The 19776-nt window shown below is 50.9% G+C and overlaps 1 protein-coding gene across 1 annotated transcript in view; it reads right to left on the reverse strand.

The window, feature by feature from the left end:
• PTPRJ (protein tyrosine phosphatase receptor type J) overlaps positions 1–1964 on the reverse strand; it is a 188446-nt gene extending 186482 nt beyond the window's left edge. The window contains 1 exon segment of the mRNA XM_033206006.1: positions 1508–1964. Coding sequence (XP_033061897.1) covers positions 1508–1945 — 438 coding nt within the window. The 5' untranslated portion in view covers positions 1946–1964.
• Positions 1965–19776: the final 17812 nt, after the last annotated feature.

A 19776-nucleotide genomic window follows, 5' to 3' on the forward strand; every position in this document is an offset into this window, starting at 1 on the left:
TGAATTTCCTTGCATGGTCATGGAGAAGACAGGCCCCCCACACACTGTACCTTAATAATGAGAATCCCATCTGGAAACCCTTAATATTTACAAAGCTCTTTTAGACATTGGCCAGTGGAAGCCCCTCAAACAATTCCACCGGGAAGGGGGTGCTACACCCATTCTACAGATGCTGTTAACTGAGGGTAGAGGAGCCTGAAGAGGAAGTCTAGCCCTGCGGCCTGGACCTGGAGGCAGTCTCCTGACATCTACTCCAAGGTTCTCTGCAGGAGGTCACATTGCCTTCCGGCCCCCAGGAAAGCTTGTGTAGAACCTGCTGAGGAAACTGCGAGGAGAGACCCTTGGACGCTGAGGGTCACACAGCCCCTAGGCCCCAGCCCCTTTCTCCTACTGCCTGCTGGGCGGCATTGCTGTTCCAGGGAGATGCTTCTGCTCTCTCCTGTATTCGAGCTGGAGAAGTTTTCCCTGAAACCAGGTTCCATCCCCAGTCAATAACTCATTTCCTCAGAGATAGTGTCTGCATAAAACAAGCAAGATGGTCATTTGCAGAAACGCACAGCAGGGCAGCCCCAGGCCACTTCCCCTGCGGGTTCAAACCCCAATAGGCTCCAGAGGCTGAGAGAACGCGCCCGCTGGCTCAGCTCCCATGGCACGGGCTGGGTGCTCCGCTCTTTCACTTCTCTTCCTCAGTTCCCCATCTGTGAAATGGGAATGCCCCTCAGCTGCCCTGCCTCACCCCCTATGGAAATGCCAGGAAGGGGAAAGGTCGGTCACCAAAACGCCAGGGACAGCATTATCAGAAAAGTGAAGCAAGAAAAGAGGACGGGGGTGGGGTGGGGACGGGGAGCCGGCGCCCACAAAGCATGAATTAAAAACCCGTGAATCAAGCACGACGCCAAAAGGGCCGGCTACCTTGAGAAAAGCCAGCGTTCGGCCACCTTTTCCCCGGCCTCGGAACTTTCCCCAGAAACAGCGCCCTCGGCCCCGAGTCCCGTGCCTCGCCCAGGGCCCCACTGCCCAGCGCCCGGCCCTGCCCTGGCGCCCCCGCCGCCCCTCGGGCCCCTGCAGGCCGGGTCGGAGGTCGATCGGCAAAGGCTCGGCCAGGCCGCCCGGCACTGCGTCCCCAGACCTCCGCAAACACGCCCCCTCCGGCCGCATCGGGCTGGCAAGCCGGGCCCGTGCCGGCCAGATGTGCCCAGCCCCGGGAAGAGCCGGGCCGGGGACGGCCTGGAACCCGCGCAGAGGCTTTCCCCGGGAGGCTCGGGCACCGCGGAACCCGGATCCCGCCTCCCTCCCCCTGATCCTGGGCAGCCGGAAAAGGGCTCGGTCGCCGGCGTGCGAGGCCGGCCGGGGTCCCTGCAAGCCGCCTTCAAGAGGGGGGATCCGAGGATCCGGACCCTCGCCCCCTTCCACGGAACCCCCCAGGCGGGGTACACCCGGGCAGGTGCAGGCAAGGCCAGTCCCGCCCCAGCCTCCTGCCCCCCGTCCGAGCCCACCCGGCGCTTACCTGGCCCAGGCGCAGCAGCAGCAGCAGCAGCGGCAGCGCCCAGCGCAGCCCGGGCGAGCGCGGAGGCAGCCGCGCCTCCCGCGCCGCCGGCTTCATGCCCCGCGCGCCCTGGAACGTGCCCGGGACGCGCGAATCGGGCCCCACCGTGCGCCCGAGCCCGGGCACCGTCGTCGCCGCCTCCTGCCGCCTCCTCCGCCTCCTCCTCCGCCAGCCGGTCCGCCTCGTCCCCGCTCCGCCCGCCCCGGGCTTCCCCGGGGACATGGCAGCGGCGGCGGCGGCCGCGGCCACACGCCGGAGCCTGGCGCGGCTGCCGCGGGGGGGCCGCGTCCCGGAGCGCGCAGGGGCTTCGCGGGGCGGAGCGAGCGGCGCCCACCCCCAGCGCGCGGCTCCCCGGTCCCGACTCCCGCGGCTGCTCCCGCTGCCTCCTCCGCGCGTCATGCGGCTGGGGCTGCAAGGCGCCGCGGCGAGCGCTCGGCCCCCTCCCTTCCCCTCCCCCTCTGAATATTCATCGCTTCCTCCCGCCCCGGCCGGCCCGGCGGCTGCGGAGCTCCGCAGCCCCTCGCCGCCGCCCGCCGCTGCTCCCGCCCCCTCCGAGCCGGCCGCAGCTTTCCTCCCGCGGGCAGAGGAAGCGCCCCCGCCTCGCCCGCCCCTCCGCCCAGCCCTCCCACATTCCTGGGACTTCTCTAGCGCCTCGAGCCGGCACCCCTCAGGACGGGCTCCCCTTCTCTCACCCGGTCCACGGCGCCGGGTTCGGGTAGGCAGAGGTTGACCGAGACCCCTGTTGAGAGCGCAGCCAAGCCTGATGGTGGACAGCAGCCCGGCGAAGGCGTGCTTGACCTGTCCCTGGGTGGGCTTGGAGGTACGTGAACCCCGAAATTGTAGGAGGCACGCTGTACATTGTGTTCTGTCCCCCAGCCCCCGAGCGCCGGCCAGGGAGGCAGAGAGCCCAGTAGAAGCCAGTTCAGGGATTAGAACCCCAGCCGTGGCATATGGTGGACCGGGCTCTGCTGGCAGTACCAGCCCTGTGAACTCTGGAGACGCATTTCTCCTCTCTGGCCGCCCCCACACCCACCTGTTCTCCCGTGTGAAATAAAGATCGTACTAGGACCTGTGGAGAGAGAGGTCCACTGCACTCGCGATTAGACCAGACAGTGGTTAGTGAAGTCCTAAACACGTAGCCTGACACATCGTGGGACTCCACATATGTTAGCTCTTCTGGAAGCTTTCATCATGTTGTTAAAGAGGTCCATGAACTGACAGGAGTTAAAAATCACAGCACATATTACTCCTGTGCCCATGCACAGAGGAAGACACTGGGATCAGGGAGGCTAAGCCACTTGCCCAGGAGAAGCCGCGAGAGAAAGGGCCAAACCAGAGAGTGCTAAGGAGGAAGAGGTTAATTCTAACCAGGAAAGAGGTGACACCTGAGCTGGGCTTTGAAGGCTGGGTTGAGTTTCACCAGGCCAGTAGAGGGGAGAAGTGTCTCAGGAGGTGGGGCCAACTTGGCAGAAACGAGGCAGCAGATGCTTCAAGCTTGGCCTTCGGAGAAACAGGAATGGGAGGCTGGGGGATTCATACCGGGAGAGACTTCAAAGGCCAGGATAATGAGTCTAGGCTGGATTCTGTGTGCAGCAAGATGCAGACCACCAGGTGTCCAACGCTACCTCCAGACACCCCTTGGGCCTCAGGTTACCATCTATAAGATGGAAACACACATTCACGTACAGGATCTAAGTGGCTGCTACCAGACGACACACCCAGAGAAGCACTAAGGATGAAGAAACTTGGCAGAGCCTCAAGATGGCTCACGCCTGTAATCCCAGCACTTTGGGAGGCCAAGGTGAGTGGACCACCTGAGCTCAGGAGTACGAAACCAGCCTGAACAACAGAGTGAAACCCAGTTCCTACAAAAAATACAAAAATTAGCCGGGTGTGGTGGCACACGGCTGTAGACTAAGCTACCTGGGAGGCCGATGCAAGGATGGCTTGAACCTAGGCTGCAGTGAACCAAGATGGCGACATTGCACTCCAGCCTGGGGAATAAGGTGAGACCCTGTCTCAAAAAAAAAAAAAAGGCCGGGCGCGGTGGCTCAAGCCTGTAATCCCAGCACTTTGGGAGGCCGAGACGGGTGGATCATGAGGTCAGGAGATCAAGACCATCCTGGCTAACATGGTGAAACCCCATCTCTACTAAAAAATACAAAAAACTAGCCGGGCGAGGTGGCGGGCGCCTGTAGTCCCAGCTACTCGGGAGGCTGAGGCAGGAGAATGGCGTAAACCCGGGAGGCAGAGCTTGCAGTGAGCTGAGATCGGGCCACTGCACTCCAGCCTGGGGACTCGTCTCAAAAAAAAAAAAAAACAAGCTGGGCGTGGGAGCTCACGCCATGCCTGTAACCCCAGCACTTTAAGAGGCCAGGCAGGCAGCTCATTTGAAGTGAGTTCGAGACCAGCCTGGCCAACATGGTGAAAACCCATCTCTACTAAAAATACAAAAATTAGCTGGGCGTGATGGCACGCCTGTAATCTCAGCTACTTGGGAGGCTGAGGCAGGAGAATCGCTTGAACCCGGGAGGCAGAGGTTGCAGTGAGCCAAGATTGCGCCACTGCACTCCAGCCTGGGTGACAGAGTGAGATTCCATCTCAAAAAAAAAAAAAAAAGAAACCTTACCTATGGGCTTACACACCTTGCCACCTTTCATTTAAACACTATGTAATTATCATAATTCACAAGGATTTTTGTTCCTCCGTGCCTCCTCCCGTCTTAAGGCAGAGACATAAAAGGTGTTCATGTCCATGATACCCAGAGGGAAGGAAAGCTCGACTTAAGATGCTACCAGGGGGCTGGGCGCAGTGGCTCACGCCTGTAATCCCAGCACTTTGGGAGGCCAAGGTGGGCGGATCACCTGAGGTCGGGAGTTCGAGACCAGCCTCACCAACATGGAGAAACCCTGTCTCTACTGAAAATACAAAATGAGCTGGGCATGGTGCTGCATGCCTGTAATCCCAGCTACTTGGGAGGCTAATGCAGGAGAATCACTTGAACCCAGGAGGCAGAGGTTGCAGTGAGCGGAGATCGTGCCATTGCACTCCAGCCTGGGCCACAAGAGTGAAACTCCATCTCAAAAAAAAAAAAAAGATGCTATTAGGTAGCCACGGATGATTGCCAATTATACAAAAGAAAATAAGAAGATGCTAGTAGGTCTGCAGGCTGCCTCAGATCCTCACAGACCCTACAGAGCCTACAAACCCTGAAGACCGGCCCAGGTCTCCACAGATTCATGACTTGGGTCGGCAAACAGCCCTGTGAACTCCTGCACGCCCTTCAGTTTTCTCCTGGGTAAAATGTATGCCCAGCTTAAGTATTGGTTGGAACTGGATTTTGCCACTGCACGGTGATGAAACAGAATAAACAGCCTTTGCAGGAAAGGGAGTGAAGACCTGAATAATAAACTACCTCTTCAGCCATAAACAGATCACACTGGATTAATGACCTCTGAGAGAAATGAAATTAATCCTGGGTAGGTGTTACATCAACTCCTTGAGGACAGGGGTTGGGCCCTCCTCACCTTGGTAGCCCTGCAACGTCCGACTCAGTGCCTTGCCCGTAGCAGGAACTGAATATTTGTGCAGATGCATGGCTGCATAAATGTATCCAGGGGTACCATGATGTGAAAGTTCATTTTTCCATGAAGATAAGTCGGGGAACGATCATTCCCTTTGCAATGGATTTGAGACTATATTCCAGTCTATAGGTTTCTCCCTCAGATGTCACTTCGCCTAGAAATTCCAAGATGCCCCAGCATTGAGTTGGGTGCACTTCCTCCTCCATCCACCATAGCTCCCTGTGCTTAACCTTATCCAACCACAGTTTTGTAATTGCCTGTTTATTTGACCATCTTCCTCGCTGGATTCTAAGGCCCTTGAAGATGGGGCCTGCATCTTGTTTATCATTGTATCCCCAGCAAATAGCAGTCACTCAGATAATATTGATTTAAATTAAATAGCAAACTAAGGTATTACGTATATGCCTGTTCGCTCACGCACAAAACAAATTCCATCTGCAAACAGCTTTTCAGGAATAAATTCTACTATGCAAAGTTCAGGACACATTCGCCTTGAGAATATACAGTATTTGACCTTCTAATCCTGTCTCCTTCAAACAAACCTACAGCTTTCCTGAACAGAGGGCCAGATAAGTAGAGGACCAAAAGGCCAAACCAAGAACCTGGAGTGGAGGGTTCCTGGATGCAGTACAAAACAGCCTTGTAGAAGCCCCCCAGTGGCAGCTCACACCTGTAATCCCAGCACTTTGGGAGGCCAAGGTGGGCAGATCACAAGGTCAGGGGTTTGAGACCAGCCTGACCAACATGATGAAACCCCATCTCTACTAAAAAATACAAAAATTAGCCGGGGGTGGCGGCACACACCTGTAATCCCAGCTACTCTGGAGGCTGAGGCAGGAGAATCGCTTGAACCTGGGAGGAAGAGGTTGCAGTGAGCCAAGATCATGCCATTGCACTCTAGCCTAGGCGACAGAGCAAGACTCTGTCTCAAAAAAAAAAAGAAAGAAAAAGAAAAAGCCACCCAATGGCTTGTTATAATATAGATTCCCATGCCTTTCCATAGACTGTAGAGGGTGAAGACTGGGAATCTGTATTTTATTTTTTTTTTAGACAGAGTCTTGTTCTGTCACCCAGGCTGGAGTGCAGTAGCGCATTCTCGGCTCACTGCAACCTCTACCTCCTGGGTTCAAGTGATTCTCCTGCCCTAGTATCCAGGATTACAGGTGCCTGCCACCATGCCTGGCTAATTTTTGTATTTTTAGTAGAGATGGGGTTTCTCCATGTTGTCCGGGCTGGTCTTGAACTCCTGACCTCAAGTGATCCATGCCTGCCTCGGCCTCCCAAACTGCTGGGATTACAGGCATGAGCCACCACACCTGGCCAAGGAATCTGTATTTTTAACTAGCCCTTAGAAAATTCTTACTGTCAGGCATGATTAGAAAACATTGTTTGTCTGCTGGGTGCCTGTAGTCCCAGCAACTCAGGAGGCTGAGGCAGGAGGATCACCTTAGCCCAGGAGTTCCAGGCTATAGTGCACCACAATCGTTGCCTGTGAATAGCCAGTAAACTTCAGTCTGGCAAACACAGCAAGACCCTGTTCTGTAAAAGGAAAAATTTTACAGCTGGGTGTGGTGGCTCATGCCTGTAATCCCAGCACTTTAGGAGGCCATGTCAGGCGAATCACTTGAGCTCAGGAGTTTGAGACCAGCCTGGGCAATATGGCTAAACCCCGTCTCTACAAAACAATACAAAAATTAACCAGGCATAGTGGTGGGTCCCTGTGGCCTCAGCTACTTGGGGAGCTAAGGTGGGAGGATCACTTGAGCCCGGGAAGCAGAGGTTGCAATGAGCCGAGATTGCACCACTGCACTCCAGCCTGGGTGATGGAGTGAGACCCTATCTCAAAAAAAGGAAAGAAGGCAGGGCACAGTGACTCATGCCTGTAATCCCAGCACTTTGGGAGGCCGAGGCAGGTGTGGATCACCTGAGGTCAGGAGTTTGAGACCAGCCTGACCAACATGGCAAAACCCTGTCTCTACTGGAAATACAAAAACACACTGGGCATGGAGGTGCATGCCTGTAATCCCAGCCACTCAGGAGGCTGAGGTAGGAGAAACACTTGAACCCAGGAGGCAGAAGTTGCAGTGAGCCAAGATCATGCCATTGCACTCCAGTCTTGGCTACAGAGTGAGATTCCGTCTCAAAAATAAATAAATAAATAAATAATACAGACCATTTATCAGGTACCCACTGGATGCCAGCACTCACCTAGGTACTTTACATCCATCATTTCTACTCCTTACAACAATGCTGTGTAATAGGCATCATCATCAAATTTTTACAAATAAGGAAACTGAGTCTCGGGCTTACTTACTGACACAAGGTCACATAGTTTCAGACTGGCAAAAACCAGGATCTGAAACTATGTCTTTCTTGCCACTCTGCTATGATGTTCCTCCCCTTGACATTTGTAGACAAGTTAACATAAGGTGATCTGTGTGTTGGTTCTTATTTCTTATATTATTACTCTCTTGGGCCTCAGTTGCCCCAATTTTAGAATGGGAAAGGACAGAGTACCAGACTTTCTACTTCATTCCCCAAGAACAGGGAATAGGTGAGGCAACTATGCTTTTTTTTTTTTTTTTTTTTTGAGACGGAGTCTCACTCTGTCGCCGGGGCTGGAGTGCAGTGGCCGGATCTCAGCTCACTGCAAGCTCCGCCTCCCGGGTTCACGCCATTCTCCTGCCTCAGCCTCCCGAGCAGCTGGGACTACAGGCGCCCGCCACCTCGCCCGGCTAGTTTTTTGTATTTTTTAGTAGAGACGGGGTTTCACAGTGTCAGCCAGGATGGTCTCGATCTCCTGACCTCTTGATCCGCCCATCTCGGCCTCCCAAAGTGCTGGGATTACAGGCTTGAGCCACCACGCCCGGCCCGAGGCAACTATGCTTAACAACAAGTCCAGTGACCCACCAGGAGGCAGCTCTGCTGAGCACCAGCCTAGAACCAGGTCACCAGCCCCGCAGGGAGCTCATTCAGCCTGGCAACCCTTGGTGTATTTTAAAAGCCACCATGAGCAAAGCATTCTCCAAAGCCCTCCTAAGCAGAATGGAATGTGTCTTGGGAGTCTGATTAGCTAATGTTGCAGGCATGGCTGCCCTGAGACCTTCCTGCCTCACAGATTGAATTGAATCAGAATGGAAAGGAAGACTTTTAGAAAATTATTTAAAAAAAAAAAAAAAAGTAGCACTTCATCTTTATAATAGTAACAGGATGTTTCCTGTGGACTAATAACTGGGCTGTGGTTAGAACTCCATGTTTGTCCACCAGACCTCAGTTCCTCTCTAAACACTGTCTTAGTCACCTGCCCGTGCACAGAGCTCGGGAGTGCCTTGGCAGTCCTGTTCTGGTTTCTCACTTCAAGCATTTGCAACATTAAGCATTTTCCCAATTCTTTTCTAGTGTGTGTGCGTGTGCATGTATGTGTGTGTATGTATGTGTGTATGTTGAGATAAGAAACAAAGTTCGACTTCCAAAGAGATAGTTACATGCCAAACCCCAAAAACGAGACTAGAATGCAACCCAGTCAGAACCCAACAATGATATTTTAACCATAAATTTCCCCAGATTTTCAATGCAGGCGAATAAAAGCCTATAATGTCTGGGAGAGCAGAAACAGGGCTGTTGCTGTCAAGGGTCCCCACCCTGTCCCCATGTCAGATACCTGCAGTGATGAGCCCACTGGCCTCTGTGCCCCAGCCCACCTCCAGAGCTGTTAGGATCTGAGTCAAACCCCCAGTGCCTGCATGTCTGGCAGGACAGATCCAGGACTCAGGGTTTCAGGATATCTGAAAACACAGGGAGTGTGTGTGACAAGGAGAGTCGAGGCCTAGAGGACAAGGAGCTTTTGTCCAGGGCTTGAGAACTTCTGTACAAAGCCCAGAAGTGAGGTGGGCACAGTGGCTCACGCCTGTAATCCCAGCACTTTGGGAGGCTAAGGCAGATGGATCACCTGAGGTCAGGAGTTTGAGACTAGCCTGGCCAACATGGTGAGACCCCATCTCTAGTAAAAATACAAAATTAGTCAGACATGGCGGCACATCACTGTAATCCTAGCTACTCAGGAGGCAAGGCTGGAGAATCGCTTGAACCCAGGAGGCAGAGGTTGCAGTGAGCTGAGATTGCACCACTGCACTCCAGCCTGGGCTACAGGAGTGAAACTCCATTTCAAAAAAAAAAAAAAACAAAGCCCAGAAGTGGCAAGCAGTGGGCAGGAGGCAGTCAAGCCTGCAGTGGAACCATCACCTCAAGCAAAGAAAGGACTGAGAGGTACAAAGACAAGAAGGGCACAAGGCCAGAGGCCCACAGCTCTGCATCTGGGTCCTCCAGGCTTGTTAGAAATAAATTAATTTTTTCCAGGCTTGAAAAGAATGTTCTTTTTTTGCAGGCTAAAAAAAATTCTTAATCACGTTGTGCTGGCTGCATAGAACACCTTGGTCCCTAAATTAACTTGGACCAATTGTGTCATGTGGAAAAGTACCCTGCAATCTAAATAAGCAAATAAAAATTATATATGGTAGCCAGGCACGGTGGCTCGTGCCTGTAATCCCAGCACCTTGGGAAATCGAAGTGGGCAGATCACTTGAGGTCAGGAGTTCGAGACTAGCCTGGCCAATATGGTGAAAACCCATCTCTACTAAAAATACAAAAAAATTAGCCAGGTGCGGTGGTGCGTGCCTGTAATCTCAGCTACTCGGGAGGCTGGGGCAGGAGAATCGCTTGAACCCTGGGAAGCGGAGTTTGTGGTGAGGCGACATTGCGTCATTGCACTCCAGCCCAGGTGACAGAGTGAGATTCCATCTCAAAAAAATTTAAAAATAAATAAATTTAAAAATTTAAAAATAAACTCATTCTTTTTTTTTTCTTTTCTTTTTTTTTTTTTTTTTTTTTTTTTTGAGACAGAGTCTTGCTCTGTCACCCAGGCTGGAGTTCAATGGCATGATCTCGGCTTACCGCAACCTCCACCTCCTGGGTTCAAGCGATTTTCCTGCCTCAGCCTCCCAATTAGCTGGGATTACAGGCATGTGACACCACGCGCGGGTAATTTTGTACTTTTAGTAGAGACAGAGTTTCTCCATGTTGGTCAGGCTGGTCTCAAACTCCCGACCTCAGGTGATCTGCCTACCTCAGCCTCCCAAAGTGCTGGGATTACAGGCGAGAGCCACCGCACCTGGCCCATGACTTTTGACCTCAAAGAGCTGTAAAGAGAAAAGGAAATGACACATATAAAGTTCCTGGTACATTTTCTGGGAGACCCAAGTGGTAAAGACAGTAACGGACGGAAAGGAGGTTGGAAGTCAGAGCCCTGAGACTTCATTAAGCAGGTATCAGAGCACAGACAAGTTACTCCTCCTGGGCTTAGTTTCTTCTTTTATAAAATGTGGGTTAGATTGGCGTATCAGTCAGAATGGGCTAGGTTATGCTAGAGTCACAAACAACCCTCCCAGATCTCAATGACTTAAGACAACAAAGCTGTATGTCTTGTTCTCACTACATGTCCATCACAGGTCAGCACAGGGCTGTGCTCCATGCCATCCTCACTCCAGGGCCTCTCTGCTGGAGCAGACACTGAAACACTGCCAGTTGCCATGGCAAAGGGAAAGAGACCTTGAAAGGATCTGGAACCAGCAATTAACTGTCCAGTCCTGGGAGTGACATGCCTCTCTTGTTCACAGCTCATTAGCCAGAACAAGTCACTTGGCCCCCCCTAACACACAGGGCTGGGAAGTATAATCCTATCATATGTCAGAAAGCAGGGCAAGAAATGTCTGCTAAACAGCATTAATAACCACCACAATCAGAGGGTCTCTAAAATGTTGCTATTAAGAATGTAATCACCAGGCGTGGTGGCTCACGCCTGTAATCCCAGCACTTTGGGAGGCCGAGGCACGCTGATCACGAGGTCAGGAGATTGAGACCATCCTGGCCAACACGGTGAAACCCCATCTCTACTAAAAATTTAAAAAATTAGCCGGGCGTGGTGGCACACACCTATAGTCCCAGGTACTCGGGAGGGCGAGACGGGAGAATCACTCGAACCCGGGAGGCGGAGGTTGCCGAGATCGCACCACTGCATTCCATCTTGGGCGACAGAGCAAGACTTGGTCTCAAAAAAAAATGTAATCTACAGGCCAGGCGCAGTGGCTCATGACTGTAATCCCAACACTTTGGGAGGTTGAGGTGGGTAGATCACTTGAACTCAGGAGTTCAAGACCAGCCTGGCCAACATGGTGAAACCCCGTCTCTACCCCCGTGTGGCAGTGCACGCCTGTAATCCCAGCTTCTCGAGAGGCTAAGGCACAAGAATGGCTTGAATTTGGGAAGCAGAGGTTGCAGTGAGCCGAGATCACGCCACTGCTTTCCAGCCTGGGCAACTGAGTGAGACTCCATCTCAAAATAAAAACAACAACAACAAAAATAATAATAATAAAAATGGAGTCCACAGACAACAGCATGGCCACCACCTGGGAGCTGGTTGAAAATGCAGAATTTCTGGCCCTACACCAAACCTGCTGAATCAGAATCTACATTTTTTTTTTTTTTTGAGACACAGTCTCACTCTGTTGCCCAGGATGGAATGCAGTGGCGCCATCTCGGCTCACTGCAACCTCCGCCTCTCGGGTTCAAGTGATTCTCCTGCCTCAGCCTCCCGAGTAGCTAGGATTACAGGCTCCTGTCACCGCACCGGCTAATTTTTGTGTTTTTAGTAGAGACGGGGTTTCACCATCTTGAACTCCTGACCTCGTGATCCACCTGCTTTGGCCTCCCAAAGCAGGTGGCCTCCGGGTGCCACTGCACCCGGCCAGAGTCCACATTTTAACAAGATCCCCAATGGATTCCTAGGAACATTAAGGTTTGAGAAGCACTAGCCTAGTCTGTTGTGTGGCAGGACAGCATGCTGCCTACGAGCTTGGAGCTCGGCCTTGATTGGTGAAACGTACTTATTCCTGGGCTACACTCAGGGGACTCAATTAGAGTCTGGAGGGAGAGATCAGGAATCTATAGTAAGAGGCACACAGGTAGTTTGCATGCAGTTGGCTTCCTCTACCCCCACCTTGAGAAAAGAGCCTCAATTTTTTTCTGGATATTTTTTCTTTTTCAGTTTTATTTAATTTAATTTTAACTAATTAAGTATTAGAGACAGGGTCTCATTCTGTCACCCAGGCTGGAGTGCACTGGTGCAATCACAGTTCACCACAGCCTCAACTTCCCAGGCCCAAGCAATCTTCCCACTTCGGCCTCCCAAGTAGCTGGGACTATAGGTGTTCACCACCACGCCTGGCTAAGTCTATTTCTTAATTTTTTGCAGAGACTGGGTCTCACTTTGTTGCCCAAGCTAGTCTCAAATTCCTGGGCTTAGGTCTTGGTCACCAAAAGTGCTGGGATTATGGGCATGAGCCACCAAGCCGCATCTGGATTTTTATTTTTCTGTGATGCAAAAAGAATGTTAAAAGGCCTAGACTACCACATCTAAGCAGAATAGCATAGAGAGTTTCCCTTTACTTGCTTGGAAACTATAACCCAAGATAAGGAGAGGGCAAAAACCATTACTGACAGCTAACTACATACCCAGGTCTGGGTAGGCTATCGGAATACACTTTATCTCATTTACCCCTTACCACCACTCTGTACCACAGGCACTAGCATGATCTCCATTTTATGGCTACGGAAACTAAAGCATGTGCAGTTTAAGTAACTTGCTCAATGACATACAGCAGGCCAAGCCCAAGTTTGTGTTAACCACTACATAATCTGCTTTTCAGGACAGACATCGCTAGCCTAAGGAGGGCGCTCTGCAGAATTTCTCTGCCCTGGGCAGTCTCCTACACGGTCCTTTAACTTCCAGTTTGCTGGAAAGGGCAGCATGTTAGATATCTCTGACTTCACTGAATGCACATCATAAATGAACCATTTCCAGACAAGAACATACAAATCCCTCATCTCCCTTGATTCTTATTCATCAGCTGCCTTCATTTTCCTCTGTCATTGACATTTTCTTTTTTTATTATTTATTTATTTATGTATTTTTTGAGACGGAGTCTCCATCTGTCGCCCAGGCTGGAGTGCAGTGGTGCAATCTCAGCTCACTGCAACCTCTGCCTCCCGGGTTCACGCCATTCTCCTGCCTCAGCCTCCCCAGCAGCTGGGACTACAGGCACCTGCCACCACGCCCAGTTAATTTTTTGTATTTTTAGTAGAGATGGGGTTTCACCGTGTTAGCCAGGATGGTCTTAATCTCCTGACATCGTGATTTACCCGCCTCAGCCTCCCGAAGTGCTGGGATTACAGGCATGAGTCACCATGCCCGACCTCTTTTTTATTTTTTATTTTTTGAGATGGAGTCTCACGCTGACACGATCTCGGCTCGCTGCAACCTCCACTTCCTGGGTTCAAGTGATTCTCCTGCCTCAGACTCCCAAGTAGCTGGGACTACAGGCACCCTCCACCATACCCAGTTACTTTTTATATTTTTAGTAGAAATGAGGTTTCACCATGTTGGCAAGGCTGGTCTCGAACTCCTGGCCTCAGGCGATCTCCCAAAGTGCTGGGATTACAGGTGTGAGCCACCACACCCCACTAACAATTTCATCAGGCATTTTTTCTTAGCCTTGCATCCACTCTACTAAAAGCTGCTGCTGCCACGCTTGAAGTTTATTGCTCCGAGGTTCAGGGAGTTGTGACATGTAACACATGACAAAGAACCTTGGAGAAATCCAGTCCAACCTGCTCATTCCACAGATGAACAAATTGAGGCTCAGAGAGGTTAAGTAACTTGCAAATGATAACACGGCTGGTCTAGAAAACAGCAGCACTTTAGCCATGAGGCTTCTGTCCTGTCATCTTCTTGGACATGGCTCATTCTCCTCTGTGTGACTGGCAGAGAAGAAAATGAGATCTCCCTCATTTTGGGCCTCCAGCCTTCTGAATTGACCTCCATTAATTTCTGGGCTGTTAAGAAATGTCAGCCAGGCTCTGTGGCTCATGCCTGTAGTCCCAGCGCTTTGGGAGGCTGAGATGGGTGGGTGGATCGCTTGAGCTCAGGAGTTCAAGACTAGCCTGGGCAACAAGGCAAAACGCCTATGTCTACAAAAAATACAAAAATTAGCCGGACATGGTGGCATGTACCTGTAGTTCCAGCTACCTAGGAGACTGAGATGGGAGGATGGCTTGAAACCAGGAGGTAGAAGTTGCAGTGAGCCGAGATCACACCACTGCACTCTAGCCTGGGTGACAGAGCCAGACCTTGTCTCAAAAAGAAAAAAAGAAAAAGAAAAAGAAGAAACAAAGAAATGTCAATATGCTTGAATGCTTGATTTAGCCAAGTCTTGAAGTTTGCAGTCACCAAAGATGTAGAGAATGTGAAGCATTTTTGCCTTGGGCTTCTGGACCCTAGGAAATCAGGCTGGGCTTAGCTCATCCTGGACCTGGTTCTAACCTGGCCATCGTCCAGTCATGATCCTGGTGTAGATGAGGCTACAGCAGGTGTCCCAGGTGTCCTGGATTTCCTGGCAAAGTTAAACTTGCCTTACTCTTGTCCCCACTGACACAATGACAACCTGGAGGATCTTTCTTTCTTTCTTTCTTTTTTTTTTCTCAGACAGAGTTTTGCTCTTGTTGCCCAGGCTGGAGTGCAGTGGTGCAATCTCCATTCACTGTAACTTCCACCTCCCAGGATCAGGCAATTCTCCTGCCTTAGCCTCCTGAGTAGCTGGGATTACAGGCACTTGCCACCAGGTCTGGCTAATTTTTTTGTAATTTTAGTAGAGATGGGGTTTCATCATGTTGGCCAAGCTGGTCTTGAACTCCTGACCTCAGGTGATCCACGTGCCTTGGCCTCCCAAAGTGCTGGGATTACAGGCATGAGCCACTACACCTGACCTGAAAGATCACTTTAATTTTTTGTTGTTGCTATTGTTTGCGGTGCGGTGGGGTTTGAGACAGAGTCTCACTCTGGAGTGCAGTGGCACTATTTTGGCTCACTGCAACCTCCACCCCCTGGTTCAAGCAATTCTCTAACCTCAGCCTCCCAAGTAGCTGTGGCTACAGGTATGTGCCACCATGCCTGGCTAATTTTTGTATTTTTAGCAGAGACAGAAGTCTCACCATGCTGCCCATGCTGGTCTCAAACTCCTAAGCTCAAGCAATCCACCCACCTTGGCCTCGCAAAGTTCTGGGATTACAGGCATGAGCCACCACGCCTGGCCCAGCCTGGAGGATCATTATGCCTGGAGTAAAACATCCACTTTGCAGAATTATAAACCTAAACAAAGGAGAGCAGTGAAGGGATCCTGCCTTACTCCCCCAGTCACCCTGGAGTTTGTTATCTGGGAGGATCCCTGGCTCCCTGCTTCCCGGCCTTAGGGCCGTTAGCACCAACCAGAGGTAGATATGCTTCCTGCACGCCTGGGCTATATCCAAGTGTTAGCCAACCAACCCAACTGTTGGCTGTCAGCTGGAAGAGAGTTTAGAAGTCATGCCTTCAACCCCTGATTTCCTGATAATTAGTAAAGGCCCAGAGAGGCCGGGCACAGTGGCTTACGCCTGTAATTCCAGCACTTTGGGAAGCTGAGGCAGGCGGATCATGAGGTCAGAGTTCAAGACTAGCCTGACCAACATGGCGAAACCCCGTCTCTACTAAAAATATAAAAATTAGCCGGGCGGGGTGGCGAGTGCCTGTAATCCCAGTGACTCGGTAGGCTGAGGCAGGAGAATGACTTGAACCTGCGAGGCGGAGGTTGCAGTGAGCCGAGATCGCACCACTGCACTCCAGCCTGGGGGACGGAGCGAGACTCCATCTCAGAAAAAAACAAAAAGGCCCAGAGAAGGATAACAACTTGGCTAAGGCCATGGGAACATTTATAGGAAAAGTCAGAATGAGGACAGGGATGGGATGTGGAATATAGTAGTCCCACCTCAGCCACGGTTTCACTTTCTGTGATTTCAGTTACCCTCAGTCACCCTCAAATAGGAATGACGTAGGAATAAATTTAGGAATAACTTAGGAATAAACTATTCCTGAGCTTTAAATTGTGCACTGTTTTGAGCAGCGTGAAGAAATCTCTTGCCATCCTGCTCTGTCCTGCCTGAGTTGAGCATATCCACGCTGTATATGCTACCTAATGTTAGTCATCCACATCATGTGTACCTGACATCCAACCATGGACAGTGTCATGGCTCCGTGCTCCAGGATCACCCAAAGCAAATGATCCTCCTTCTGGCTCTCAGAGGGTCAAGAGCAGCCGAACGCTGCCACACAATGGCTGCCTCATTTTCCTTGCTTCATCTCATCACACAGGCAGCTCATCATCTCCCTTCATCACAAGGAGGGTGAGTACAGTACAATAAGATATTTTGAGGGCCGGGCGCAGTGGCTCATGCCTGTAATCCCAGCACTTTGGGAGGCCGAGGCAGGCACATCACTTGAGGTCAGGAGTTCAAGACCAGCCTGGCCAACATGGCAAAACCCCATCTCTACTAAAACTACAAAAATTAAACAGGTGTGATGGTATGCGCCTGTAATCCCAGCTACTCAGGAGTCTGTGGCAGGAGAATTGCTGGAACCAGGGAGGCAGAGGTTGCAGTGAGCTGAGGTCACACCATTGCACTACAGCCTGGGTGACAAAAGCAAGACTCCGTCTCAAAGAAAAAAAAGATTATTTTGAGAGAGAGAGACCACACTCAAGTAACTTTTATTACAGTTTATTGTTATAATTGCACTATTGTTAATGCTGTTAATCTCTTACTGTGCCTAATTTATAACTAAAACTTTATCATAAGTATGGATGTATTGAAAAACCATAGTGTAGGCTGGGCGCAGTGGCTCATGCCTATAATCCCATCACCTTGGGAGGCTAAGGTGGGAGGATTGCTTGAGCCCGGGAGTTTGAAACCAGCCTGGGCAACATGGCAAAACCCTGTCTCTACAAAAAATTAGCTGGGTGTGTGGTGCACACCTGCAGTGCCAACTACTCGGGAGGCTGAGATGAGAGGATGACCTGAGCCCGGGAGGTTGAGGCTGCAGTGGGCCGAGCAGTGATCAAGCCACTGTACTCCAACCTGGGTGACAGAGCAAGACCCTGTCTCAAAACCAAAACCAAAAACAAAAAACGTAGCGGTGCTATCCACTGCTTCGTGTATCCATTGGGGATCTTTGAACGTGTCCCCCATGGATAAGCAGGGGCTGCTGTCTATATAGGTATAGACATGCATGCACACACACAAACACCCACAATTTTATACCACGTTAAAGTTTACGAAGTTCTTTCACATATGATCAGGAGTAATACTCAAACTATTTTAGCCAGTCGGGCACAGGTTCTGATGAATCAGGATGAGCATCGGTTTGCAGCCCAACAAACATTAATACATTTGGCATCTCACCAACCCTGAGAAATGGGCACTGTTACTATTCCCATCTGATATCGTTTGGATCTTTGTCCCTGCCAAATCTCATGCTGAAATGTAATCCCCAGTGTTGGAGGTGAGCCTGGTAGGAGCTGGTTGGATCATGAGGGTGGATTTCTCATGAATGGTTTAGCACCATCTTTGAGGGCTGTCCTCACCATAGTGAATAATTTCCCAGGAGATCTGGTTGTTTAAAAGTGTGTAGTGCCAGGCGCGGTGGCTCACGCCTGTAATCCCAGCACTTTGGGAGGCCAAGGTGGGCAGATCATTTGAGGTCAGGAGTTTGAGACCAGCCTAGCCAACATGGTGAAATCCCGTCTCTACTAAAAATACAAAAATTAGCTGAGCATGGTAGTGGGCGCCGGTAATCCCAGCCACTTGGAAGGCTGAGGCAGGAGAATCGCTTGAACCTAGGAGACGGAGGTTGCAGTGAGCTGAGATCGTGCCACGCCTGGGTGACAGAGCGAGACTCTATCTCAAAAAAAAAAAAAATTAGCCTGGTGTGGTGGCGTGAGTCTGTAGTCCCAGCTACTTGGGAGGTTGAGGCAGGAGAATCACTTGAACCCTGGAGGCGGAGGTTGCAGGGAGCCGAGATTACACCACTGCACTCCAGCCTGGGCAACAGAGCAAGACTCTGTCTCAAAAAAAAAAAAAAAAAGACGTGTAGCACCCTCTCCCAGTCTCTTACTCCCACTCTCGTCATATGAGATGCTGCCTCCCCATTTGCTTTCCACCGTGACTGTAAGGAGCCCAAGGCCTCCCCGGAAGCCGAGCAGATGCTGGGCACTATGCTTCCTGAATAGAGGGCAGAACCCTTAGCCAATTAAATATCATTTTTTATAAATTACCCCGTCTCAGGTAATCCTTTATAGCAGTGCAAGAATGACCTAACACAACATTGTACAGACGCAGAAGTGGAGGCTCAGAAAGATTAATATTTAGGCCAGGCGGAGTGGCTCATGCCTGTAATCCCAACACTTTAGGAGGCTGAGGTGGGCAGATCACCTGAGATCAGGAGTTCGAGACCAGCCTGGCCAACATGGTAAAACTCTGCCTCTACCAAAAAATACAAAAATTATCCAGGCATGGTGGCGCATGCCTGTAATCCCAGCTACTCAGGAGGCTGAAGCACAATAATTGCTTGAACCCAAGAGGCAGAGGCTGCAGCGAGCCAAGATCATGCCATTGCACTCCAGCCTGAGAGACAGAATGAGACTCCGTCTCAAAAAAAAAAAAATTTTTGTTTAGCCCTATTCACCACCTTAAACAACATTTGTATTGCTTGTGTGCAGGTTACAGAAGTAGCTTAAGCAAAGAAGGGCTTTATTATGAGGACACTGGAGTGTCTCATAGACCTCCCCTACCGAGGGCAGGGCCACAGCAAGGACTCCCCAAGGCCTGGCACCAAGATCTGGAAAACCACCAAGAGCCCAGACCAGCTATTTCTCTTTCTCTCTGCACATCTGCTTCTTGGTTCTCTCTAGCAGGCCACCCTTCTCTGCATCTCCGTGACCTTCTCATCAGTTTCCCTGACCTCTATTTCATGTTGTTATAGTGACTCCTAGTCCATTTCAAATCCCAATTCCCAAGCTGGGCATGGTGGCTCACCCCTGTAGTCCCAGCACTTTGGGAGGCCGAGGCAAGCGGATCACCTGAGGTCAGGAGTTTGAGACCAGCCTAAGCAACATGACAAAACCCTATCTCTACTACAAAAAAAAAAAAAAAAAATTAGCCAGGTGTGGTGATGCACACCTGTAGTCCCAGCTGCTCTGGAGGCTGAGGTGGGAGGATCGCTTGAGCCTGGGAGGTGGAGGTTAAAGCAGCTAAGATGGTACCACTACACTCCAGCCTGGGCAACAGAGCCAGATTCTGTCTCAAAAAAAAAGATGAGTTGGGCACGGTGGCTTATGCATGTAATCCCACCACTATGGGAGGCCAAGGCAGAAGGACCACTTAACCCAGGAGTTCGAGACCAGCCTGGGCAACATAGTGAGACAAAAAAAAAAAAGAAAATTAGTCACGTGTAGTGGCATGCATCTGTACTCCCAGCTACTTGGGAGGCTGAGGTGGGAGAATTGCCTGAGCCCAGGGAGATCAAGACTGCAATGAGCCATAATCACACCACTGCACTTCAGCCTCAGCAACAGAGTGAGATTCTGTCTCAAAAAAAAAAAAAAAAAATAGGCAGAGGCTGGATGCAATGGCTTATGCCTGTAATCCCAGCAGTTTGACAGGCCAAGGCAG

This window comes from Trachypithecus francoisi, unplaced genomic scaffold, assembly GCF_009764315.1.
Source record: "Trachypithecus francoisi isolate TF-2019V2 unplaced genomic scaffold, Tfra_2.0 Lachesis_group8, whole genome shotgun sequence".
NCBI classification, from domain to species: domain Eukaryota; kingdom Metazoa; phylum Chordata; class Mammalia; order Primates; family Cercopithecidae; genus Trachypithecus; species Trachypithecus francoisi.